At 44.5% G+C, this 27,934-nt stretch overlaps 1 protein-coding gene across 1 annotated transcript; it reads left to right on the top strand.

Moving 5' to 3' along the window:
* The first annotated feature begins 28 nt into the window (after window positions 1-28).
* Window positions 29-19,539, top strand: DDX25 (DEAD-box helicase 25). The gene is made up of 12 exons (XM_082475891.1): window positions 29-216; window positions 836-902; window positions 1,156-1,200; window positions 1,711-1,846; window positions 3,048-3,140; window positions 3,250-3,352; window positions 4,920-5,034; window positions 6,294-6,471; window positions 14,296-14,533; window positions 15,722-15,884; window positions 17,892-18,080; window positions 19,270-19,539. Exons 1-12 carry the CDS (start codon window positions 154-156, stop codon window positions 19,329-19,331), a joined length of 1,452 nt encoding a protein of 483 aa, XP_082332017.1. The 5' UTR covers window positions 29-153; the 3' UTR covers window positions 19,332-19,539.
* Window positions 19,540-27,934: the final 8,395 nt, after the last annotated feature.

Genomic DNA, 27,934 nt, shown 5'->3' with positions numbered 1-27,934 from the left:
CTCCCACCACCTCGGAGTTCGGGCGCCTGCGCGTGGCGGCTGGTCGGCCCCCCCCCAACCCCGAGAAAGCCCATTGGCCGCTGGGTGAGGCCGGGCACTACCTGGCGCCTGTGGCGGCTGCACGTGCTGGGAGCGGAAGCAGCGATCGCAGTTATGGCGTCGTTACTTTGGGGAGGCGACGCAGGGGCTTCGGAGAGCGAGCGGCTGAACAGCCACGTAACTGCCACCGAGCCGGGGAGGGCAAGGGGACAGGGGCTAGAACAGCACTCCCGGAGGGAAATGTGCTGGGGAGGGGAAGGGGGAGCTCCGCCAGGGTTTGGAGCCGGGTGTCAGATGGTGGAGGGGAGGTGTGACAAGGATTTGGAAGAGGGCCACGGGAAAGGAGACCCCAAGAGAAACAAGACCTTTGGTTTGAAAAGGCAAAATGAAGACACCTGCGGGAGGGAAAGCAGCTGGGAGCCCCAAGTGGACCCTGAGTTTTCTACTGTCCCAGTTTGACCATTAAGCCTCAGCTAGCCTCCATCTCATCTACCAACGCGCTTTCCTATCAGCTATCTCTTGCTCGTGCTGTGACCCCTCAAGGACTGTCACATTTAGACTCGAGGCTTATAAAGAGGAACTTCATATACAGGGGCAGTAGAAAGTTTCCTCCAATTTTAGGATAATTCATACAGGAGACCTGCTTCTCAAAGGAATCCGTTAATACATAATATCGCAAAGGAAGCAGTATTGGCGTGGGCTTCCCTGCCTCCCTGCCAGCCCGTGTTAGGGGGTGGCACTGGGCTGCCTGATGCCTTGCTTCCCAATATTGATTGAAATTTGTATCTTTCAATAGTTTTCAAACGTCATCCATCCCCGGAAGAACCTTCGGGGTATTAAGAGTCCTACCGTTCCAAACGTAGGTGAGTGTTGTTAAAGAAGATTGGGCTCAGTTCATTTAAAAAGCATTGCTTTCCTTATGTCCCTGGCAATTTTGGCTCCCTTAATTTAACATTCAAGACCCTCCACTACCTTTCCAGTCTTTTTACCAACTCCTCCACTGTTTGACCCTTCCTTTGTACACACTGTAGAGTGGGCAGGAGAAACTGGGATGATAACGCTGGACGTTCCTGCTTGGCATTTATCTTTACAGTTGTTTCTCTTCCATCCTTTTAGACGGTTCTGTTAATAACACCGAAGAAGATGATGAAGAAGATGGAGGTAGGAAATAAATTCATTTGCGTGTATTTACTGGCATTCTGTTTCCTTTAATCATGACTTTCACAATGTGGGTGAATAATACCATCTTAATTGGAAAAGAACCATCTTTGCTTCTGTTTTCTTTATAAATAGTGAATGTCAGAAGAAATACTAACTTAGAAGTCAGGATTACTTCTTTAGAGGAAATTGAAATAGAATATGCAGGAATGGGTTATGAATTTTCAGCTGGCAAGGAAAAATTAGGTCTGCTGGCAATAGATGTAGGCTTGGTTGAGGTTAGAGGTTGGTGTAGCAACAGAGCATAAGAAACTGGATCCTTGTGGAAACAAAAAGGAATTCTCAGTGCTGTGTCATTCTTTTTAGAACCTTCTTTTGGAAGAAAAATGAGAGTAGGAACAGTTAGTTGCTTGATATACAACCCCTGAATGGAAGGAAGCAACTTGTTAGATGTCATTCAGGAGGCTTGACTTTCCCCCTGCAATATCCCCTGTTTTATCCTTGTTTTTCCAGTGGAATTGGCAGCTAATTCACTCTTGAACAAGTTAATCCGGCAGTCCTTAGTAGAATCCAGTCACCGAGTTGAAGTCTTACAAAAGGATCCCAGCTCTCCACTCTACTCAGTGAAAACATTTGAAGAGCTGCGGCTGTGAGTGTTTTTACTTTAAGTGTAGGAAAATTCCAGAGAGCATAGCACAGAACAAACTAATCTGCTAATAATAATCATCAGGATCTCCTTGGTGTTCTAATGGTCAATACTCAAATGAGATATGGACATTTTGCATGCAATTAAAATATAGCTCAAAGAGGAACACTAGGATACCTGAATTGTCCAACGACTTGAGAACATTTTTGATGGTAAAATATTTTAACCTTGCTGTGCTAAGGGGGATAGCTAAGCCAGACACAGCCGTATTGCTACTCTCCATACCAGAATACAGATAACAGGAATTTTGATGACCCAAATACCCCTTTAGATAAGTTACAAGCTTTTACCTTTTTAATTATTTTTTTGGTCTCAGATAGTATTTAAATGAATAACTTTCCCAAATAGGTTTGCATTTCCTAGAGAGTTATCAGCTGGCATTAAGGAAATGTATTTGAATAGGTCGAGTTACTGATACGGACTTATGTAAGTGGGGAAATCCAAAATCCCAATGCCTGCTTTCTAGTTGGGGAGAAGCTTACTCATGATTAAAGGTTGGCTGCCAGTAATCTACCAATTAATCTACCAATTAAGCGTGTCCAAAATGTGCATGTCATTGTAGTGGAAGTATTCCAGCCTACTTCACTTTATCCTCTTTCTAACATCTATCCTGAGACCCCAGGAAAGACGCATTTAAAAATACTGGCTCAGAAGAATGAGCTGATATTGCGTCTTCTGCTCCTAGAGAGAATTGATTTAAGAATCACCTGAATGAAATTTTGTTTTCTCTGAAAATTGCCATTGAAACGTTAAAGTTTGTCATTGACTAAAAGGAAATGAACAATAAATCTCACGTAGTTTTCTGCTTGTGTGGAAAATAAAACTCTACTGGAAAATTGATGCACTTCTATCAGATGAGTTTTTCCTTTTTTTTTCTTGGTTCAGGAGAAAGTTCAACGTTAGGCCCTTACTACTGTCCTTGGCCTGGGCTTATGACGTAATTTATTACTTTAGTGCTCCAACTGTGCAGACATGATTGTATATGTTTGAGAGTTGAGGTTTAACTTGTATATTTCCAAATATTACTTTTTATACTCAGTTGCAAAGTGGCCTAATTTAGAAAGGCACCTTTCAGGTTTGTATTTCTGAGGCTACTGACGCATCATAGACTTTAAGTATTTGATTTTTTTTTTTTTTTTGACAGAAAAGAAGAGTTACTAAAAGGGATCTATGCAATGGGATTTAATAGACCATCCAAAATTCAAGAGATGGCTCTCCCTATGATGCTGGCACATCCGTGAGTTTCTAGGGTAGTGGTATTCCAACTGGTTATTTTTAGTCTCATATTCAGTTTATGCCCAGGAGCTTGTATTCAGTTTATGTCCAGTATATCCTCTTTCCTACAGACCTCAGAACCTCATAGCCCAGAGTCAGTCTGGAACAGGAAAGACAGCTGCTTTTGTCTTGGCAATGCTAAGCAGAGTTAATGCCTTGGAATTGTTTCCACAGGTAAGGAAAGGCTGGGAGAGAGATGGGAATGGTTGCGGTGCCAAAGATATTTTAGTAATAGGCAATATTGCTGCAATGACATGATGATATTTAGAATAGATGTTCTTTCATAAAATCAGAGTATTGGGCAGCAGTATGGGGCCGTGATTGAGAGCACAGGCTTTACAGTTTGACTGGTTCCAATTCCAGCCTCTCTACTTACCAGCTGAAAGTCTTAGGCGAGGTAGTAAATCTTTTGGAGTTACGTTTTCTTGTCAGTAAAGATGACACTTATAAAGGTATGGATCACAGTTATTCTGTTCACCCTTGAACCCTAACGCCAATCACAGTGCTTGGCTTGTAGAAACCACTCCTTAAACATTGAATGAATGAATGAATGAATACCTGCCTCATAGGATTGTCATGCAGATTGAGTGAATGAATGTACATTTTTAGCACCGTGCTCAACATAAAGTGAGCGTTCAGTAGTGATAGCTGTATAGCTGTAGGTCACCCAGTCCCTCCTACTCATTTAGTGGAGAAGGAAACAGAGGCTTGGAGAGGGAAAGGTCACACGTGAGGTCACAGTTGTCAGAGAGCGACTGAGCAGGGGCTGGAACTGCGCTTGCCCTTCTCCCAACCTAGTGTCAATACATGGAAAGTATCTGGTGATCTTTTCCTCTTTCTCCAACCTGTGTTCATCAACTTGGTTGACAAACGGGGAACCCAAGTGTTGGGTGCGCTCAGAGCTATGGGGCAGCAAGGATTCCCTCAGGAAGTTTACAACCTGCGCAGCAAGGTCACCTGTGGACATGGATGTGGGTGACTAGTGGCAGGCATAGGAAATTCTGTGCTTTCTTTAGACAAGTTCAGAGAAATTTATATCTGGGGTTTGATTTCACGAGTAAAAATCCTTTAGGAGAAGCCATGCTTGAACACATGTTGAGAAATGTGTGTGGAAACTGTTTTTATCACTTTAGCTGTGTTTCCCTCTCTCTATCTCAGATCCTTGATTGAAGTTCAGAAATGCGTTAAATATCACCAGTTTCTTCCATCGACATCTTCATTCATCAACAGCCACCATTTATAGGGGGGATGGAAGTAACAAATGAAAGAGTTTCAGGGAACATTCTGCCAGAGATGTGTAAGATGGATTGGACCAAGCAGGGAGTGCTCTGGAAATGGGCAGACTTTTTAATATCAGGGAAGAGGTGATGGGGACCACACTCAAGCTGTAATTAGTCTTGCATCCCTTCTCTTTTTGATTCCCAGCCCCACTTCATCCCATTTTTCCCCTACCAAAACAGCGTGACCCATAACCTGTGTTTCTTCATGACCTTTCAGAGAGGAATGTATAAAAGGAAGCTGCTTCTCCATCCTTCAGCCCCTTCTCCCCTTCCATACTCAACATTCACCCCAGATCTATCAGCTGCTAAGTCGTATTCAAGTAAAAATATTCTGTTCAACCAAAATCTCCAGTTTCGCTTCTGTGCCTCTCCCTCCACAAATTTTAATTGTATTTCAGAATTGCATGATGGCTGTTATGAACCTTTCTCCTTCCCCGCTTCTCTCTCTCTCCCTCTCTCAGTGCCTCTGCTTGGCTCCTACTTATGAACTGGCTCTGCAAACTGGTCGTGTGGTCGAACGGATGGGGAAATTCTGTGTGGATGTTCAAGTGATGTACGCCGTTCGAGGGAATCGAAGTATGTACCAGCAAGCCAGCCCTGGCTGATATTTTATTTTATTTTTATTTATTTATTTATTTATTTATTTATTTATGGCTGTGTTGGGTCTTCGTTTCTGTGCGAGGGCTTTCTCCAGTTGCGGCAAGTGAGGGCCACTCTTCATCACGGTGCGCGGGCCTCTCACTATCATGGCCTCTCTTGTTGCGGAGCAAAGGCTCCAGACGCGCAGGCTCAGCAATTGTGGCTCACAGGCCCAGCCGCTCCGCGGCATGTGGGATCTTCCCAGACCAGGGCTCGAACCCGTGTCCCCTGCATTGGCAGGCAGATTCTCAACCACTGCGCCACCGGGGAAGCCCCTGGCTGATATTTTAAATCCCGACTGCACCACTAACACAGTCGTGGTATATACCTTCTCTGCTTTCTTGCCTTTAAAGTGGTGGATATAATGCCACCTATATCATAGAGTTGTTACTGGAATTAAATAAAATGATACAGATAAAGCACTGGGCACACCCCTGGCACGTAATAAGGACCCAGTAAATGTTAGCTGCATCATTCCCACAGCCCAGAAGAGGGTGCTTTTCCCTGTTCTTTTCTGTGAAGCTCAGTTGTTTTGTGCAGAACAGCTTTTATTGTTTCACTTTTTCATTAAAGTATTACATGCATAAGGTGAACAAAAAAACTTTAAAACACAGAAAACAGAAAATTCAAAGGTAAAAGTGAAAGTTCTTTCAAAAACCTATTTCCAAAGACAGGTATGGTTTTGTTAACAAATCTTTGTGTGTTTTTTTGTTTTGTTTTTGAGTGCTTACAAAAATGGGAGCATTTTTTTTCATGCTGTTCAAAAACTTACGCGTTTTAAACATCTTCTCATGTCAGTATGTATAGCCCCACCTCATTCTTTTGACTAGCTGTATAATATTCTGTCATTTATTTCATGTAACCTGTTGATAGACATTTTGGTGGTTTTCCATTTGGGGAAGATTTGTAGGCCTTTCACTGCTGTGCCAGTGTTTCTGTAGGACAACGGGAATGCTGCAGGGTGGCTTTTTAGATGACCGTGGGGCAGAATCAAACATGCACGACTATTATCATTACTGTAAACCGAGAAACTTGGGAATTTATCCTAAAACTCTGTAAAATCAAAAACCACAAAGACCCTCAGGGTTGGCACTTGGAAAGCCATTACGACACGTGTTTCATTACCGGGAATTGTGGGTGGTTAGAGTCGTTTGCGTCTGAAGGAAGCCTTTAAACCCTTTTCCTTTTCCCCCTAGTTGCCAGAGGCACTGATGTCACCAAACAGATCATAATTGGCACTCCTGGGACTGTCCTAGATTGGTGTTTCAAGCAAAAATTAATTGATTTGACTAAGATTCGTGTGTTTGTCCTGGATGAAGCAGATGTGATGATCGACACGCAAGGATTCTCAGACCAAAGCATTCGTATTCAAAGGTAACCTTCACATCCAGCCTTTTCTTCCTGGATCTTCTGTCCAGAGGAGGAATTTCATTTGTCTGCTGCCCCTAATTGTCTTTACTGCTTATTCCCCACTTCGTTCACCTTTAAAACAAGTTGGGTTTTTATTATTGTCACCAGCTCAGTGGGCCTTCAGCCTGCTGTAATTTCCCAACTTCTTCATCTTGTAATCTTGCCTGATTGCTTTACTCTTGTGCTGCAGGCTTACAGATGGAATCCATATACAGTGGATCTGCACCAAATTTTGCCAGTTATCTTATATTTGAGCAAAATTCTAAAGAGAATTCATTAAAACCTGATAGCGCTATCGTGAGGACACAGTAGCCTGGGATCAGGAGCCTAGTATCTAGTCCTGACTTTGCCTGTAAGTTGTTAAATAAATCCTGTCGATTTCCTAGGCCTCTCTCCCAGGATCACCAAGGGGCTTAAAATTTGAGATTATCAGGCCTAACCTGAACCTTACTGAATCAGAATTTCTGGGAGTGGGCTTTAAGAGTCTGCATCGCTCATTTTTAAATAAAGTATTTATACACTGTGTTAAATTCAAGTATAATATTGAAAGACTTGTAATGATAACCAGTAATCCCCTGTCCCAACCCCTAGAGAATACTGTCCGTTATGACATTAACTTTCATATCTTTAAATAACCTGCTCACATTGCTATTTCTCGTTGTATATTCATTATATACAACATTGTTGGTTACATTCACAGCTGGTATTGATATCATTATCACAACACAAATAGCATTCACTGCTGAGTATTGAATTACTATAATTATGTTTTTCTTGTGCTTCTCCCCCTGGAGTTGCCTATTTTTCTTCATTTGGTTACTGTCACTGTGTAGCAGTCTTTAATTTTTCTCTACCTGTTTCATCATACGTGTCATATGTCAATGATATCTCCAGATAGTCAAATACATCTTAAAATTCCGTCGGTTTCTTTTTTTCCGGAAGATCTCCCACACTCACTGTCTCCGGTTTCAGCCTGGGCTGGTTGCGCTCCGGTCCTGTGGTCACAGCCACATTACAGGTTTCCCCTGTCCTCATTAACAGTTTCCAGTCTCCTGTCTTGTGGGTCCTTTTTCTTGGTTTACTGTTGGTTTACTGAATATGCTGGAACGTATCTGCTAAGGGCTTCCTGCAAAAGGATGTGTAGGAAGTTCATTTTCTAGCCCCTGCTTGTCTGAAAATGTTTTTATTGTACCTGTAAATTTGATCTTTGGCTTGAGTTTCCCTGGATGTGGAATTCTGTCTTGAAAAGCTTTCTCCCTGTAAATTCGGAGACAGTTTTGAAAACAGAAAAGTGGTGGGTTTTTTACTATAATTAACACTCTGTTTCCAGTGTTGCTGCCGGAAAGTTTAATGTCATCCTGATCCTCAGACTTTTGTCTGTGATCTGTTTTTTCCTCGCTAGAAGGTTTTGTAATCTTTTTCTCCATGATGTACTGAAACTTCTCAATGTTGTGCTTTGGTTCAGATCTTTTTTTTCTTCATTGTACTAGACACATGGTACACTCTTTTCATTCCCAAAACTTGTGCCTGCCAGATCTGGGGAAATTTCTTGTTACTTCTTGCCCTGCGGTGACCAACTTCTTAGGAAGACAACCCAGGATACAGTCATAGCAGGCAAATATATATGTACATACATACACACACATATATCTCATATATATATAAAACTATAATACAGAAGAAATAATCGTACATGTGTTATTACTTTAACATAAAAATATGGAAAATATATGTTTATTTGAAATTATGTATTATTCTGTACTTTTCTGTTACATTAGTGCTACTATTTAAACAAAACTGTAGAACTAAACTGGCAATTAGTAGTAATTCATAGGAGAACTAATTAAATAATATGTATGAGAAAAATACAACAATAATGTTTCGTCTCTGATATAGCAATTTAATCTTTTTAAACATGATTGGCTGCTTAAATTTTGGAGGCTGTGCTACTGTATATTCTTTTTTTTTTTTTTTTTTTTTTTCTTTTTTTTTGGCCACACCACACCATACAGCTTGCAGGATCTTAGTTCCCCAACCAGGGATCGAACCCGGGCCCTCAGCAGTGAGAGCACTGAGTCCTGACCACTGGACCTCCCTGGAATTCCCTATTGTATATACTTAAGATACGTAATTATAGAACTATTATGAGGAGAACATAAATACGATAGAACTAATTAAACATATTACAGTAAGTCCCCACATACAAATGAGTTCCATTCCGAGGGCGTGTTCGTTAAGTCCGGTTTGTTCGTAAGTCCAACAAAGTTAGCCTAGGTACCCAACTAGCACAATTGGCTACATAGTACTGTACTGTAATAGGTTCATAATGCTTTTCACACAAATAATACATAAAAAACAAACACAAAAAATAAAACATTTTTAATCTTACTTTTCAAGTACAGTACCTTGAAAAGTACAGTAGTACAGTACAACAGCTGGCACGCAGGGGCTGGCATCGAGTGAACAGGCAAGAAGAGTTGCTGACTGGAGGAGGGAGAGGAGGTGGGAGACGGTAGAGCTGAAGGATCGTCAGCAATAGGAAACGGAGGGCAAGCTGCAGTTTCACTCACGACTAACGTTGATGGCACACGTTCTGGTTCCTTGCTGGATTCAATTCTGTCTACCCTCTTGAAAAACGATCCAGTGACGTCTGGGTAGTAGCTCTTTTTTTCTCATCATAGATGACACGGTAGCACTGGATTTCATTCTGAACGGCTGCTGCAACCTTCATGTACCATTCTGCGTTCGGGTCCTGTGCGTCAAAAACTAACAGTGCCTCCTCAAATAAAATCCCCTTGCTATTTCCTGAGTCGTGAATCTCTTCAGTTCTTCAGTTACTTCTTCTTCCTCTTGTCTCTCTTCGTCCTTTCTCTGGGCCTCCAATTCCATCAGGTCTTCATTAGTAAGCTCCTTGTGTTGCACAGCAAGGAGTTCAGTGAAGTCGTCCTCTTGCTTCAAATAAAGATACTGTACTACTCTACTCTATACAGTATGGCACAGTAAAGTACACAAAAGCACAACCACTTGTAGAGGATGCATGCATGTGACAACGTACGCCAGACACGTGAACTAACTTACGTGATTGGACATGTGAACACACATCCGCATCTTTGAAGGTTCACAACTTGAAGGTTCGTATGTAGGGGACTTACTGTACCTGTATTTAATGACAGAAACAATAATGACACTTTTTTTTCTGTCTCACAGTGTGGTAAGTTGTTTTTACTCTCTCTTTTCCAGTATCCTCTGAACTCCCTGCAGCCCTCTTTTCTTGTATGTGGCAGTAAAACAGAATACAGTCAGATCTAAAATTCATTTTGACTTGCAGCTCTGCCCTTATTAAGCCCACACTGATTTTTTTTTTTTTTTTGGAGTATAGTTGATTTACAGTGTTGTGTTAGTTTTCTGCTGTACAGCAAAGTGAATCTGTTATAGGTATACATATATCCAGTCTTCTTTAGATTCTTTTTTGATATATGTCATTACAGAGTATTGATTTGAGTTCCCTGTGCTATACAGTAGGTCCTTATTAGTTATCTATTTTATATATAGTAGAAGCCCACACTGATTCTTGGTATCAGTCCAGTGTGATATCCTCTGAACAGAAGTGTTCAAGCATAGAATACTTAGGAGTTTACCTGCTAGCAGCAGTGGTTTTTAGACTTGCAAGAATCAATTTCTAGCTCCTTCAAAATGTTCTTCCACTGTATCTGCAGGCTTGTTTCTGTGGACCAACTGTTTGTCATTCAGATCCTTTGCATCTATAAATCCATCGTTTAGGTTATCCATGTCTAAAATGTCCATCATTTTCAAGCACTCTGAAGTCTATTAGATGTCATCATAAGTGAAACCTCTTCTCCTCAGGGAACATGATTAGAAAGCACAGGGGTGACTTAAGCTTGTCAAACTGAAAGATGGATTCTTTACAAATTTAGTAAAGAAATAAAGTCCTCAACTTGGCTGTCCTTTTCTGGTGACATTTTTTGACTTCTGCAGCAGCTTTATTCCTAAAAAAAGGAAAAATGAGTCATTTTTTGCTACAAGTTTTTGTTGCAACCTTTACAGAACACCAGACAGCCCAGGTGCAGTCAGTACGAGGCCTCTTCACAAGTCACCAGACAGCTGTGGAGAAACAGTGTGGTATTTCTATTTTACTGTAATCTTTTTCTCCATTCTCATCCTTGACGTATTTCCAAGTTGGAGTTGGACATTCTTTTTGTCTCAAACTTTGAAAATAGGCCAACATTTTAAATCTTTTCACTGGCCAGCTACAGTGGCAGGCGTCTCGTAGGCACACGTCTGAGGTGGCTCTACGTCCATTTCTGCACAGTTAGAAATCTTATTAAGGCTTCTGCAAGTTTGAAATAACAAAGTGACCCAAAACTTTGGTAATCAAAAGCTCAATATCACAGGTAAGCAAATTGTATGTGTTTTTAGAAGTATTGTATACAAAGGATGCAGGACATTTAGCTGGTAAGATCTTTTCATGTTCTTTGATAAGGAATTTATAGACTGAATGGAATATGCCAGAATATACATTTGCACTGCTGCTCATGCAGGGAGTTGAACAAAGGCTAGTTTGTATTTGGATACAATGTCGACAGTCTTCTGTTGTATATTTTCTGTGTTGTATAAAAACTTCATAGAAGCCAAAAAGATGTTTTGAGACTCCATTTTTTCAAAACCAAGTACCTAAGAGATTGGGGGGTGGGAGGCGTGTATTTTGTGTTGCCGTGATTTGAAATCTCACTGGATACACTGTAGAAGCATGGTCTCTGGTAAGATCTGAGACACTCCACGCTACACTGAGAGAGGAAAGACGTCTGTTATCAAAAGTTCCCGCCTTGTTCACCCGCAGGACACTTTACTTGCAGCCCTCTGAACCAGGAAATGTAACTTTACTCAGTTTCATAGGGATGGCAAGGAAAAGACGCAGTCACACGTGTCCCTTTGCGTGATGTGGGCAAACTCGTTCAGCTGAGCTCTGGTGTGTTTGGAGGAGGCAAAAAACTTAGAAGTATTGCCTGCCTCATCCTGAACTTGCGCGATTCAGTTTCCATACATGCTTTCCACATCCCTTCTCCGCCAGGCCTGGTCCCGAATTCACCCCTTCACTTGGTGCAGTCTGCTCTGTTTGCATTATTTACCTCTTTAACCCAGCTATATGTGTCTTTCCATCCGTCACTAAAATAGCACAGTCGGTTAGCCTTCTTCTGTCCTGTCTGGATCATACCGGCATTGCCCTCTCTTTCTTTTCCATAGCTTCCTTTTCTTGTCTTACGGATGCAAAACATCCATAACACAAAGATACGTGATATCTACAGTTACCTCTTTGAGGATATTAATTCTAGCATTAAAATTTTTTTCCGTTCTCAACCCTGTCTCTGAGTGATCTAAGTTTCCTTTTGTGTTTGTTGGTTACAGTCTGTCTTTGTGGCGGATCTTTCCTCCTCGCATCTGGTGACCCTGCGCTAGCCTTTCATAACCCAAGCTGAGGAACTAGAAAGCTTATTTATCGACAGCTCTGTGTGCACGGTTGGGGCTTGTAACTTGGAAGCTTCACTTGAGGATGCTTGTCGCCTGGAGGTCTTTAGGAGTATGTAATGTCTCTAATCTCCTTCCTGGGACACTCCGTTGCTGGCATCTTGGTAGCAGAGCAGGATGGTCCGGTGGATGGGCTGGGAGGGGTCCATCGTTCAGTATATGTATTTTCACTTGATCCCCTATTCAGCTGTCTGCTTTATCCTCACCGTCCGCTGAGGCTCTTCTGCTTGTACAAGCTTAGCTGCCAAAGAAGGGTGGGGTCCAGCTGCTCCTTGTATATATTTTCATCCAGGCTTCCTATTTAAAAAAATGTGGGCCCAAGATCAAGCAAGGCTCCCTTCTTGCCATCCCCTACCAATACGTTGGTATGTTTAAATGTAACAGTGAATAAAAGATGCGGAAGTCCAGGGAAGATTCAATAGTCAAAAAGGGCTTTCTACTAAAAAGAATATTAAGTAAAATTAGATAGAGTATTTATGTTGCTTGTTCATCCCTCCATTGTTCAGTTTTCCTTTCTTTTGCTTAAAATACATTAAGTCACAGCACTGTCCAATAGAAATATAATGTAAGCCACAAGTGTAATTTAAAATTTTTCTAATAGCCACATTAAAAAAGAAACAGGTGAAATTCATGTTATAAGATATTTTATTTAACGTGACATATCAAAAATAGCATCTTAACAAGTAATGTTACCAATCTAAAAATTGTTAATGAAATATTTTACATTCTTTCTTTTCATACTAAGTCTTCAAAATCCAGTGTGTTCTGCAGAACAGCCCATGTTTCCTTCCCTTGGACAATTTGTGTAAGTTTTCTTTCTGGAATGAAATGGCCGCAGCCTTGGGATACCAGTCCTGGTGCCCTCTTTTTCCAGGTGAAGGGTGTGGGAGAGCAGATTGCCGAGCGACGCAGCCTGCTGACACAGATTCTCCTCGTGTCTTCTCACAGCCCTCACCCCACCCCCACCAGGCCTCTGGTCTTGCACGTCCTAGACCTCCCAGTGGTTCTGAGGGAACCGCTGCCTTTGCATCAGCACCTCCCTCTGTAGCGCTCATATTGCAGCTTCATCCACCTTCTCGGTTATCACGCTTTTCCATCTTGCAAAAATATATTGAAATATCTCATCCACCCATTTCTCTTCTCTTATTCTGCACGTTTTGTAAGTTCATATCTTAATCACTTTATAGTCACATTAGTGGGATGCTGGACACTGAGAAGGTAACAGACGTAGTCTCCTGTGGCCAACCAGAAATCGGTCCGATTGTTGTTTGAAAAGCTCCCAGATGATTCAGGTCCCAGGCTTGAAAGAATGTTTGGGAATCGCTGGACTGTATGAGCTCACCTGCTCCCTTTTAGCCCTGACCGCTTATTCTCTAAGTGCTCTGTTGTCTTCTCAAAGGCAGTGATTCCTCTCTGGTCTCTCTTCTATTTTGTTGTTTGAAAAATTAACTTTTTAATTGATGTATAAAATATGGACAGAGAAATATACAAATCCTAAGTGTACTGCTGGGTGAACTATCACGGAGGGGCTATGCTCATGGGACAATGGCCCAGATCAAGACATAGAACTTTACTGGCACCCCGGAAATCCCCTGCAGCCCCTTTCCTGTCACCCGCCCCTCTCTCCTCCACAGGCTTAGCTGTATCCTGACTGCTGACTCCGTACATTCATTTTGCCTTTTTTTTGAACTTGGTATCAATTAGCCTGTGTTCACTGTGGGTTCAGTTTACATTCCACATGCAGTAGCATCTTCCCCTTCTGCTCCTCTTTTATTTATATCCAAGTTCTTCCCATTCCAAATAGACTTAATGTGGCTGTTCTTTCCCGCCCCAGAGACAGAACACCTGCCATCGAATGATGAGCCTCTGTGCCCTTCATCCGCATGGAACTTGTGCGGGATGATTGCCGTAAACAGCACCTAGACTAACACCCTAGGCTCCACGAGCCCGTCTTTCCTAAGGAGAAGACTGGCGTGAAAACCCAGATCACTTACCTAAACTTCACTCTGGAGCCCCACATTCAGTGTATCCATTTTCCCAAATTCTTGGTGGGCAGGAGGGGCTGACACGTGGCGCTCTGCAGCAGGTGTAGTTGTCGTGGCCGCAGCACCTTTCACGGTGACCCTGGAGCAGGGGCGTGGGGGGCAGCTGATGGCCGTGGGCATCAAGTGCTGGAAGCTGCACCCCCAGGAGAGGGACGGGCCTGGCCATCGGGTGACGGCCTTCTTCCCTCCTCTCTCGTAGAGCTTTACCCTCCAAGTGCCAGATGCTCCTCTTTTCAGCGACCTTTGAAGATTCCGTGTGGCAGTTTGCGGAGCGGATCATTCCTGACCCCAACGTTATCAAGTTACGAAAAGAGGAGCTGACCCTGAACAACATCCGACAGTATTACGTGTTGTGCAGGAGCAGGAAAGACAAGTACCAGGCTCTGTGCAACATTTACGGTGGCATCACCGTTGGCCAGGCCATCATATTCTGCCAGGTGAGTCCGCCGGGACTTGTCTTACTCGTGCCCAGATTTCTGTGCAGGTGGAGCCGGGCACCGCGTTTGGTGCTTTTTGTACGTTGTGTTGTTTAATCTTCAGAGCAGCTCTGAATAGAGATTATCTGTATTTTACGGGTGAAACTGAAGTAATGGAATAGGACTTCAATATGATGTGAAACAGAGGGCATCCTTCTTTTATTTCTTTTTTTCTTTCTTTCTTTTTTGGTCGCGCCGCGCCGCTTGTGGGATCTCAGTTGCCTGACAAGGGATTTAACCTGGGCCACGGCAGTGAAAGCCTGGAATCCTAACTACTAGGCCACCAGGGAACTCCCTGGGCATCCTTCTTTTAGAGGGACTGCTTCTAACACTTCCCTATTCAGGTTGATGTTTATTGTAGTGTTTCCATAGATACCCTTTATCAGGTTAAGAATGTTCTCTTCTACTCCTAACTTACTATGAGCAAAGCAGCCACTCAGTCACTCACTATTAACAGCCCCTTGTTTTTATTTTCGTATTTACTTTTCCTATCTGACGTTTTTCGTGTTCGTGTCTTGGTTGTATTTTTTCACCACCATGTGCACACTGTCAGCTCTGTGAGGGCAGGCTCTCACCTGTTCCACTCATCTTCATGCCCCCACCCTAGAATAGCACCACCCAGCACATGGAGGGCCCTGGAAACATGCTTGTAGAGTAAAGGAAAGCTCAGCTCTGCCGTGACTAGCCATGTGACCTTGGGCAAATCACTTAATGGTTTTAAGCTTTGGGTTTATTTCTCAGTTTTTTTAAATGAACTTAGGTAGCTACTTCATCAGATCATGAGGAAAGCAGATGAACTTGATGCACGTAAAGGTTTTAGCAAAGTACCTGGCGTACACAAGGATGTCATCATTGTTAGGTTACCTCATTTTGTCATCAGAGCACCATGAGAGGTGGGCGGAGCATTTTATTCTCTGTTTCAGGGCTGAGAAGCCAAAGCTCTGACAGGTTGAGAGGATGTGCCCCTTAAAAGCCCGGGGGAGGGAGAATCCCCTGCCACATTCTCAGATCCCTCTAGGCCCCAAAGGGAAGGTGAAGCAAAACTCCTCTGCAGCACCCCCAGCTCCCATGCCCTGCAGACGTGAGCGCTGCACACATAGCCAGGCTGCTTCAACTTGGGCGCCATGCTGGGTTTTGATTTTCCTGCAGACTCGTCAAAATGCCAAATGGTTGACTGTGGAGATGATGCAGGATGGCCACCAGGTGTCTCTGTTAAGTGGAGAGCTGACTGTGGATCAGCGAGCTTCCGTCATTCAGAGGTTTCGAGATGGGAAGGAGAAAGTTCTTATAACAACCAACGTCTGTGCTCGAGGTGTGTATGTGTATGCACTTAAAGTCAAGTTTATTGAGGTATCATTTACATATGATAAAATTCACTCTTTTTAAGGATACGTTTCAGAGAGTTTTGACAAACATATATAGTCACGTACCCATCACTGTAATCAAAATATGGAACATTTCCATCCCCCCTCAAAATTTCTCAGCGCTCATTTTCAATCAGCCTCTGTAACTAATGACCCCTGCCAACTACTGACCAGATTTCTGTCTCTGTATTTTTGTCTTTTGCAGAATGACATGTAAGTTAAATCATACAGTTGGTAGCCTTTGTGTCTGATTTATTCCACTTGACATCATACTTTGGAATTCATCAATGTTGTTACATATATCAGTAGGTCATTCCTTCTTATTGTTGAGTAGTATTCCATGGAATGGGTCGTACCACAATTAGGTCTTCCATTCACCAGCTGATGGACATTTGGATTGGTTACAGCTTGGGGCTGTTTGGACTAAAGCTGTAGTAAACATTCATGTGTAAGGCTTATGTGGACATATGCTTTCATTTCTCTTGGGTAAATGCCTAGGAGGAGGATTTCTGGGTCATGTGGTAAGTGTATGTTTAGCTTTATAGGAAACTGCAAAACTGTTCTCCAGAGTGGCTGTGCCCTTTTGCATCTCTACCAGCAATACAGGACAGTTCCAGTTGTTCTCCATCCTTGTCAGTAATTGGTACTGACACTCTTTTTTCATCTTAAGCTTTCAGTAGATGTGTGTGGTATCTCGTGTTTTCAACTTGTGTTCCCTAATGACTAATGATGTTGGTCATCTCTGAGGTGTTTTTAATTTTAAAACTGTTGACTACTGGAAGAAAAATCTTTGTTTTTTCAAGAGGAGGGCCTTCGTACTTTCCTCATTCCTCCTGTATCCTTGCCTACACCGCATACTCAAACCGTGTTTCCTAATTTATTACTAGTTCACCAGATAGAACTGAGGACCTGCCATGAGTGCTGAGCTTGGCGTTTGGAGGAGTAGCCTAAAAAAGGACGCGGTTCCTTCCCCTCGGGAGCACGCTGCCTAGACTCCTGGCTCTCTAGACTAGCACTAGCCAAAAGAAATTTTTGCATTGATATAAATCTCCTATTCTCTGCTGTCCAAGCCATATATGGTGGCTATTGAGCACTTGATGTGTGACCAGTATGGCTGAGGAACTGGATTTTTAATTTGAATTAATTTAAATAGCCATAAGGCCAATGGTTACCATACTGGACAGCACAACTCCAGACCCCAGAGAAAAGAGGGCACAAATTGCTCCAGAGTCAAAGCACAGTACAGAGAGGACAAGGATTATGACCCAGAGAGTTTATTAGGGTTGGGGATGGAGGCACTAGGTGAGCACAGAAGTCTTCCTAGGAAACATTAGGAGTGAAAGGTGTGAAAGGAAGGGGAGAACTCTTGGAAGTCTTGAGTTGTTTGTACTTTACCCTGTACTGTTTGGGCAGCTGGATTCTAAACACAAGTGCTCTGGACATTGCTGTGGTGACCATGGTGACGATTAGAGGAGTGGGAGATGAGGGACTGGGGAGACCAGTCCGGAAGTTGTTGTAACAGTTGAGGCAATGGGTAAAATGACCTGACGAGAACAATGGCCATGGAATGGGGTGGAGCTGGGGCCCTGTGATGGGTAAGGGGATGTGAGACTAAGGGGCTTGCTGGGCACTTATCACAGTGGGGGTGGAGAAGATGGAAGGGCTCTGTGACCTGCTGAGAGCCCCTCCCCAGCACACACACACACACACACGCGCTTTGTACATATTTAGACTTCTGTATAATTCGCTTCTACTGACACTCTTTATCCAGCATCATAGACATACATACTTGCAAGCAAACTGCCTGACCAAAGGACCTATTTCATTTACGTAAAAGCAGGTTTGGTTTACAGATTGTGTCTATTAAATGAGAATTCCCTCGGCAAATGTGGTTCTTGAATAGCTATGTCCTGAGGAAAAAGTTGCAGGACCCTGCAGTGTCGTTCCTCTTCCAGGGATTGATGTGAAGCAGGTCACGATTGTTGTGAACTTTGACCTGCCCGTGAACCAAGCAGAGGAGCCAGACTATGAGACCTACCTCCACCGTATTGGGCGGACAGGCCGCTTTGGGAAAAAAGGCCTTGCCTTCAACATGGTCGAGGTGGATAAGCTGCCCCTGCTCATGAGGATCCAGGACCACTTCAGTGAGTAGCACGCGTCGTGCTCAGAGCTGTGGGCCTGCCCACGTTGACAGTGACGATGTGTGTCGTGGACCTGAGCCCAGAGGCTCGTGATCGGGTGGGGGCAGGAGCCAGGGAGTAGGCTTCTGCTTCTTAGTGCCAGAGTTCCTAACAGGAGGCAGGGGTAACTAAGGGAAGATGTGAAAACCAAGTGGAATTGATAGGAGCTCATATTTCTATGTCATTGCTCATTCTGGGATCTGGAGCAGATTTTACGTCCATGAAGAACCACCCTAGGCAAAGTAATAAGCTCCTTTAAGATTATATTGTGTCCCCAGCTTCCTTTTTTATGTACATTTTTCCCTTCCTGTTGCCCCAGCGACCAGCTAGGACAGTCCTAAATCCTGAGGCCTGCTGCCTTCCTCCAGTGCCCCCCCACCCCCCCGCCGCCGCCGCCATCTAAACAAGGCAGGCTCTGCTAACCCGCTGGGGCTCTTGGATGGGTGTGTTACACTCTGGTGGAAACTTGAAGGGTAACAGAAGCTGAGATGTCCGCCTGCCCCAGGGCCCTGGATAGATATGGCTGCAGAGCAGGCGAGGAAGAACCCTCGCAGGACTCCAGATGTATCTTTCACCTTTAGGACAATGGTACTTAACCTCTGTGGGAAGCAAAGGACACTGTCCCCGGGGAAATGCACACAGGCACATATGTGCAATTTGGAATATAATTTTAAAAGGTTTGCAGACTGGCTGTGGACCCTTCAGGGAAGTTGATTAAGCACCCCTGCGTTAGGATAACGGAGGAGGGATGGGGGCGGAGAAAGAACCATTAAGATCACTGTTGCTATGGTAATCAACACTCCGTGTGGCCATTCAGCAAACCCGCCCCCCCAATGCACACGCCCACTTCACCCTCCTGAGCTCAGCCAGGCACCTTCCCAGGTTCCCACCTTCCCCTCTCTGCACTCTGGTGATTTTTTTCTGCCCCACAGTATTTAGACATGTATGTTGTCTTGTCTGGTGCATTTGATGCCATTGTAGTTAGTATGGATTGGTTATTTGGATACCATCCCTTCCTTACCTAATCTAGGGGATGTCCCAGTATCTCGAGGCTTTCCATACAAGGTGTCACTATCTTCAGAAATGTAATTGGATGGAATGACATTTCGTTTAGGCCCTGGGATAAGACTGTTCCATTCTCTTGTTCTTTTAGACAGCAATATTAAGCAACTCGACCCTGAAGACATGGATGAAATTGAAAAGATTGAATACTGAAGAAAGAACTTTATCATTTACAAGTATTCTGGTTTATGCGACAATGTAGGTTTTGAAAGCGATTTTTTATGTTGAGCCTTTTTCAACATGAAACTGTTAATATATGGCAAAATAAATGTCATGGTAGCCTTAGTTTTAAGACCTTTCTGAACCAAATTGATGCGAAGCACTTGATCCTTTTGAGTAAAAAAAGGGAGATTATTTCTTATTCCAATCTTTTCACAGATCAACATCTTTGCGTGGGCTACTGGGTTGTTGTGGGATTTAGTTTATAGAATCTGAGCAGGTCATGCCGCCTGTGAATATCTCACGGTGCCGCGAGATGGCAGTAGAACGTCAGTGTTTCTGGAATTTGAGTTGGTCGACAAGTGAAAAAACCACACGTCTTCAGACTTGCTCACTGCTGCCCCTCCCACCCCTAGTGTCTTCCCTCCCTCCCCCTCGTCCCCTCCCCACACATGCACGCACCCCTGCACCCCCCGCACAGACACACACTCTCACGTGTGAGTGCAGGGTGAAACCTTCACAAAGTAAAACGATTTGAAAGAGAGTATTTTGCTTCTTTTTTAGTGTTTCAACCAACACACAGAATTTCAAGATATTTTTGTATTTTACTTCTTAATGTCTTCAAATTAGAGAAGATTTAATCCATCATCAGTTATTTCATAGTCTCTGAAAATGTGGCTTTATTATAGACATTTCTTAAAAACAGGCAGTGGAGGTCGGGGGAACCCACTTGCCTTAGGAAAGAGGTGACACTTCAGGGAGCCAAAGGGTTTCGCTTTTAAGAACTTAATGGTGTATCTGAGAATCCTGGATGTTTTCCTGCAAGTCCCATTGAGATGCTTCTCATTTCTCACATTTGCTCCTAAAAAGTGAAACAGTGGGCTTGAGAAAAAGGGGGGGAAATTGATACTCTCCCAGAAAGCCTGAGCAGGTTTTGCAGCCCACAGCCAGAGCCGGCCCCAGCTCTGTCACAGCAGACTGCCACCAGCAGCCTCAGTGAATGCGCCTGTCATCCCGGTGTGGAGGGGTGTTTCTGGCCTATGTCTTCTGATATTCCATGTGCATGTCACCTGCCCATGTTGTATCCCATGGGCAGGGCTCAGAAATACATGAAAATCGTTCAGCCTCCTCACCCCACAACAGATATTTATCGTGCACCCTTTATGCTAAACACCAAGGAAGAGAGATGAATAAGATGTACCAGTCATTTCAGAATTCAGAGTCTCACAGCAGAGACTCAGAATAAGCCAGCATTATTTTAATAATGATCTTTGCTTAAGGAAGGGGTTCAGAGGAGGCACCCCAAACACCATCGGGGCCAGTTTCCCAGAGGAGAAGACATTGTATCTCCTCTTATAAGAGAGAACATGAGTTGCATGGTGCCTCTCCTCGGGTACTTAGTACCTCCTTGCAGTCATCTGACACAGATCCACCGAGACAGTGTTCCAGACCCAGCTGATCGCCAGAATTACCTGGAGAACTTGGGAAAAAAATACAGATTTCTTCCACATAGTGTACACCAAAAACCAAACTCTCTTAGGCTAGAGCTCAGAAACACAGTTAACCTAAGGGAGCTGAAAACAGGTAAAGCAACAGGTCTTAAAGACCACTGTCTTAGGGAGGAGATTCCGAGGCAAAGAGAAGTCCCAAGGAGAGAATCTATAAAAAGTAGAGCTTCCGCCTCTGAAGGTCCACTCGTGTTCTCCTTATGGTATGTCTGCCTTCCTCTCTGGGCCAGATCAGCTTATCCACTTGATACCCAGCCCCCAACACACCGCCCAGCACGTAATAGGCAGTCAGTGAATACTTGTTCTGTTGAGTACATATTCTCTTGCTGTCTCTTCATTGACTAACGTTCTTCCCTGATGTTTGCCATCTTAGTTTTGAACCGCAGTCATGTGGCGCAAGATGAATAAACGTAGGAAGTGTATCGAGAGAGTTTGCTCTCACTTACTATTTGAGAATTGAGTTGGACTTTCCATCATAGTCAGCTGAGCATTGGGGTCTCTTAAATAAGATTTTACCACCTCCCTTTCCGGTCCAGATCTGATGGAATCTCTATCTGTTACGCTCACAGGCATCTTGAGCGACTTCCATTTGGCAGCTATTCCCAAAGAGTCTGCAAATAGTGGGCATTCTTCCTGCCCCTTTGCCCCTCCTCACTTCCATTTGTCTCTCCACCTAGGAGGCAGGAATCCATCCCTGTTCTGTGTGCATCACAACTGCCTTCACACTAACTGTCCAGTTGGGCAAGTCGACATTCCCAAGGCTGTCTTGCGGGGCACAGCTATTCGCTCAGAACTGCCAGCAGCCTTTGCATCTCCGTGCCTCGCCGGGCCAGGGTTGTCTTTCTCCGTGGATGCCGGCCTGGGGAAGAGTACGTGGAGAAGCCGGGAATAGCCAGATGATTCCAGTGCATCCATGAGCCGGGCTAATCAGCTGTGTGTTACTTGGCAACAGGCACTAAACCAAAGCCATTAGGTTTATGTTGGCCAGCTTCAGACTGTGAGCGTATTGAAATTCCCGATGACATAGAGCAGGGCTGTAATTTCCAGTGGGAGTTGTGAGTGAACACCTGGCCGCCGCCGGGGGCGCGGATTCCTTGGATGCTAGGTGCTGGATCTGAGGCCGCTATGAATAACAGGAAAGGCAAACGTGTGGGTCCTAGTCTGGTAAGGTGTCTGACAGCCCTTCTCAGGAGACATGATTGCTTTTGCTCCTGAGAAAGTGTTGACGTCCCCAGCAGACATCGGGCCCCAGGAGAGCGCTGGCAGACTCTGCACGTATGGTCGACAGTGGAAAGTCTTAGAGGATCGCTGGGGGTTAAGCGGTGCCCTTCCCGAGAAGCCCCAGGACAGGAGCCGGTTGTGCCCAGCCTTGGTTCCGCTCTTGGTCCCCTGAGGGGTTCAGCCTCCTGCCCGTTGACTCAAGTGGGGGCCCAGGTCAGAAAGAGGGCCGAGGCGGAGCCAGCGCAGTTGCGGGATGGATGCTGCGGTGGGGTCCAGAGCGAGGGGCTCCCCGTGGACCTGCTCTTCTTCGCCCTCCGAGCTCAGGGGCCTTCCTGCTGCAGTACGGACAGCCCTGCAGGCTGGTCCGGAGGGCACATTCGTCTTCTCCAGGGACAGCAGAAGAGTCGGGTCCTGTTAAATCCTAAACCCCACTCTACCCCTCTGCCACTGTCAGGCAGTCAGCATGTACTGAGGACCGTCATCATGCTGCAACCCACAGGCTATGAAACATCACAGCCTTGCCCTGCGCTGCAGGGAGCACCAGCTTTCTGCTCTGGGAAGAACCCAGAAAGAACTCATCCCAGCGTCTTCTGTACTTTTTTTACCCACGGCTGAGAGAAGAGTTGGGACTCTCCCTCCTCCCTTCCGTCTGCTCACTACCCCTCTCTCGGGGACACTGTCCTCTGGCCCTGAGCCCTCCTGTGGTCCCCGCATCTCTAGGGAGGGATGGGTCAGCCAGCCAGGCTGTCAGAGCCCTCGTCTCTGGATGCTGCTCTCTTCCTCCGTCTCCCTTACTGCTTCGTGTCTCGGTCGGCTCAGGCTGCTGTGACAAAATACCACATAGACTGGGGGGCTTAAGCAACAGAAATGTATTTCCTCCGATTTCTGGGGGCAGGAAAGTCCAAGATCAAGGTCCGGCAGGGTCGGCTTCTGGAGAGGTGAGGACTGGTCTGCTTTCTCACGGTGTCCCCACGTGGCAGACAGAGAGGGACATGCATTCTATCTGGTGTCTCTCATCCCACAGTCCCACTGTGAGGGCCTCCCCTCATGACCTAATCACCTCCCCAAAGCCTCACCTCCAAATACCATCACATGGTGATGGGGGTGGGGGGAGGTGGGTTTAGGGCTTCAACATACGAATTCGGGGTGGAGGACAGACAATATGCCCCACGCACCAAATAATACTTCGCTATCCATCGTCTGAAAATCTGGGTGGGGTTGAAGCGCCATTATCTATTTTTAAGGTGGTTGGTCTTCCGCCCCCCCTGTAAACACGAAACTTTTAGACTCTTCTCATGAAATACAGGAAACACTCCTGAAATGGGATGATTCTTGGTGAAGAGAAGCGCTGATGTGTCCTGTAAACCCAGGGCAGAGTCCCACTGCCCACGCTGGGCTGCCGGACCTCCCTCACCGCTCATCAGCCTTGCACTTCTGCTGCTGAGGTTAGAGACAACCAGAAGCGCTGGGATAATGAGAAAGAGGAACGCGGAAAAGATGGGTCTCCCCCTCTGGTATTCAGACAACTGAAAGAATTTTCTAAATGAGAATCTTTACAGATCCAAAGTCTTTAGTCTTTAGGGAGAACCATAGGCAACTCTCGGTTGCACTTTTCTTTGGGAATTCATCTTTTCCCGTAATTTATTTTTTTCTCTTCAGTAGAATAGCCGTGGGTTTCTACATTCCCAATGCTAGAATACATTTGTCGTGAATGGGGATAGTCTCTTATTTTGTGTCTAATGTTTTTCTTTTGTCAGGAAGGTAGTGCAGTCTCACTCATTTCCCTTAGTTTGTGATTTGTGGCTTGAAATCCCAGTTGGAAGGAAGTGATTGACAAGGGAGCCCTGCTTTGTGTGAGTCAGGTTAGAGGTGTGGTCCTGTATAGCAGCCTCAGGCTTGGTTGAGAAGGCGGAGCCTGAACAGGCTACTCTGCGACGTGGTGAGCTCCCTGCTTGTGGGAATATTCACTCATTCGGAAGCATCCATTACAGTTACTTGCAATGGGTGCTGTAGTCCTGGTTCTTGAATGAGCTGGGAGTTGGGAATAAAATGACCTCTGAGACTCCACCCATTCTAAGATACTGCGTTTCCCTGACGTCACACAGCAGAGCTATGCACACGGAAGGGCATGAGCTATAGGAGCTCTGTACAGAGGAAGACTGTTTCCCACGAGCAAAAGGAAAGTGGAGTGATTGACTCCTACCCGTACCCTGTCTTAACTTTCAGATTCACTGCCTTCCCCGTGTGACCATCTCATTATACCTATTTTCATCAGCTTATGCAGAATGTGGATCATTTATAATTTAATATTTACCTTATAAGAGCAATAAAACAGCAAAAAAGTGGTAAGGGAAAATTATCAAAAAGCTCATTACTTCATCATAACACTTATTGTCTTGAAATGGTCCTTTTCGTCTTAATATGACTGTAGTTAATCATAGTGCGTAGATGGTATTGTGTCCTTTTATTTGAAACATTCAGGTGTTTTTTTTTTTTCATGTTGCTACATAGTCTTTGGAATTATTATAATAACAACAATTGATCAGATTATCCTATGAGGTGAATATAACATAATGCATATTATTATCCTGGTTGAACATTTATGTGGTTGTCCGGTTTTTCAACGTTGTAAATAATGCTGCAGCAAATCTTCTTGCCCATTAGTTTGAATTATTTCCTAGAATTAGAGCTGTTATGTTTGAGAACTAGGTCAAAACATAGGAGCATTTTTATGGCTTTTGATAGGTTGTGTCAAATTGCTTCCAAAGGCCAAGACTATTTCAGTTTATATTACCCCACTGATTTCACCTCACCTAACCAGCAAGGGATATTTTCATTTCAAAATTGCTTGGTAACTTTTTCTGGTTTACATTTCTTTTAATACAAAGTTGCATATTTTTATTTTTTGGCATGAGGTTCATTGTTTGAAAAACCTCTGTGGTGTCCTTTGCCCATTTATCGTATGAGATCTTAATATTGTCCTTACCAAGTTTTGTGAAATACATGTGTGACTTGATTTTTCCAAATAACGATATTAACTTCTTACTGAACATATATTTTCCTATTTCATTTATACTATGGCTTTTACACACAAAACTATCTCATTTTTGTAGTGAAATAATAATTTTGTAGTTTCTGTCTGCTGGTTCTAGAATGTCAGCCCTGCTCTAGGAAATATTCAGTTTTATTCTTGATTATTATTGTGATTTTTATCTTTAAAAAAGATATTTGAGTAATCCATCTGAAATTTATTCTGGTGTGAGGTATCTCAAATTGGTCACATTTTCCCTTTTTTAAAAAAATTAACTAAATTCAATACCGTTTATTGAGAAATCTTTCTTTTTTCCACAATCTCCTTTATCATATTAAATTTCTATACACCTAAACACATATAATAGGATTCTGGGTACCTACTTAATTTCAGTTTGTTCTTGTGCTAGTGCCACAGTTTTAAGTATTATTGTCATACAGTATTTTAATTTAAGGACTTGTTCCTCCTCTTGACTATTTTAATTCTCATTTTTAAAAAAATCATTACCAATTTTATTCTTCAAGATTAATTTTAGATCCATTTTCTCAACTTCCCAAAAACCTCTGAATTTTTATCTGTACCCATTTGGCAGTAATAATTTGTTTACTCAGTCCATACATTAATTGGTGGATAATTGCTGTCTTTACAATATAGAATCATATAGTAGATCTATCCTGTCTCAAAAAAGTCAAGAGGCACACCTGGAGCCAAGACACAAGGGAATGGGCACGGTTGGCCTGGCCAGGAGGCTGTGACTGCCGAGGTGGGGGGGTGAGGTATCTCGCTGGGTGTTCCCAGGTCGGGCCGTGCACGCCCACCTGCTGACTCGTCTGCCTGAGGGATTCCAGGTGAGGCACCAGTGATGCGTGTGGAGGGGTCAGGACACCTGGGTTCTAGCCTCATCCCCAGAGGTCCCTTCCAGCTCTGAAATCCTTCTCATCTCTGCTTTATGTCAGGGAAGACACCAGGCGCAGGAAGGCAGAAACCCTTCCTAATCCATCCTGCACCCTTCCTAATGCATCCTCCCCTCACTCATGTCCCATCCCTGCATGAAGAGGAGGGAAGGAAGGACTTGTATTGCCCCAGTTTATAGAGGAGTTTTGTCCTGGCCCATGTGTTTGGAGCATCCTCTCCCAGCCTTGAGTGTAAACAGAAACCACGAGGGAGCATGTTAAGCGGCGGCTCGGAGTTCACAGGTCTGGGTGGCGGCGATGCCCTTAGTCTGCAGAGCGCACTTTGAGTAGTGAAGTTCTAGAACACCAATCTAGATGAGACTTCTTGGCTGAAAAAGAAGGAAGGGGGTAGCGGGAAGGGGGCCTGGAATCCTAGTCACAATTTTGCTTTAAAAGTATGGGTTTAGGGGCTTCCCTGGTGGCTCGGTGGTTAAGAATCCTCCTGCCAATGCAGGAGACACGGGTTCGAGCCCTGGTCCGGGAAGATCCCACATGCCACGGAGCAACTAAGCCCCTGCACCACAACTACTGAGCCTGCGCTCTAGAGCCCGCGAGCCACAATTACTGAAGCCCGCGTGCCTAGAGCCCGTGCTCCACAACAAAAGAAGCCACTGCAATGAGAATCCTGTGCACCGCAATGAAGAGTAGCCCCCTCTCGCCGCAACTAGAGAAAACCCGCATGCAGCAATGAAGGCCCAACACAGCCAAAAATAAATAAATAAATAAATTTATTTAAAAAAAAAAAGTATGTGTGTAGACAAGAAACTTCGAAACAAAACCATTGTATACATTATAGGAATGGTGAGGTTGTGGGTGACTTTCTTCTACATGTTTGTTGCTTTCAAGTGTTTGCAAAGAATACAAACTCTAAAGAACTCTCAGTGAAGGAAAAACAAAAGCAGTTCTTGGTCCCATGGCCACAGGGGCTGGCTAGGCCACACCACTCATTGTCCCTTTCCTGAGTGACTGCACTTCCTAGGTAAGGTTGCTGTCTGGCTGGGGGTTTTCAAAATGTTTTCCAACAGCCTGTGTGAGTTTGCTCTCGTTTAGAAGCATTTGAGGCTGTACCCACAGCGCAGAGGGTGAAGTGTGACAAGCTGCCCAACTCTGGTGCAGATACTGCCTTTATGGGCTGCAAGAAAATCCCTCGTTCCCCCATCAGGGTTAACCCACAGCCTGGCCAGATGACCAGCGCTGCCCTCCACCCACCTCCCCTCCCCCAAAAGCGCGCTCAGGAAAATCTCGGAGTTAAAAGTTTGCCTTTCTTACTGGAAGAATTTTTATTAGGCCAAAGCGTTGACAAGTTTGTCATTCCCAGAATCTGCTAACACCCTCCCCCGACTCCCTTCGAATTTTAGTACTTTTTCCCTCCTCATTTCTAAAGGGGGTGAAAAACTGTCTCCAACAGGCAGAAAGTTTTATCCAAGGTGTTTGGCAGTGACTCCACGCGCTGGGAGAGATTTATGTCTCCGTTCTCTGGCACTGCCTCGCGTGAGCTCACTTAAAACAACCGAATAAATGAGTTCACTTTATCCCGTCAAAATGGAAACGAGGGCGGCATGGTACCCAGCTGGGGTCCTCGGGGACCCTGAGGCAATGTTCCTGTCTCAGTCGCTTGCGCTGAGCTCAGCTGTTTTTATGTCTATCTGAGATCATTAAAACGAGGAGGGCAGGGAGCCGAAAGACCCTTGGAATTGGTGGTAGGATGGAAACACCACTTGGAGCCTGGAGGCCTCCCCCGAAAGCATGAACCCAGGGGGTTCGCTTAAATGGCTGCCTCTCACCATCTGGTTTGGCCTGAGCTCCCTGAAGGGCGTCCCCCCAGAGAGGTTTCTTCATGCCGATGGTCACAAGAATATTGGTTTTTCCTGTCTCATTAAGTCA

This window comes from Balaenoptera physalus (genome assembly GCF_965194825.1).
Source record: "Balaenoptera physalus genome assembly, chromosome: 10".
NCBI lineage: Eukaryota > Metazoa > Chordata > Mammalia > Artiodactyla > Balaenopteridae > Balaenoptera > Balaenoptera physalus.
The sequence above is the reverse complement of the archived record's forward strand: the minus strand, read 5'-3'. Positions and strand labels throughout refer to the sequence as shown.

Excerpts from the sequence above, each read along its gene's own strand:
- DDX25 (XM_082475891.1), top strand. The coding sequence starts at position 154 with ATGGCGTCGTTACTTTGGGGAGGCGACGCAGGGGCTTCGGAGAGCGAG. Across the intron at positions 1,201-1,710 it reads AGATGATGAAGAAGATGGAG|TGGAATTGGCAGCTAATTCA; the intron begins GTAGGAAATAAA and ends TTGTTTTTCCAG. Across the intron at positions 15,885-17,891 it reads AACCAACGTCTGTGCTCGAG|GGATTGATGTGAAGCAGGTC; the intron begins GTGTGTATGTGT and ends TTCCTCTTCCAG.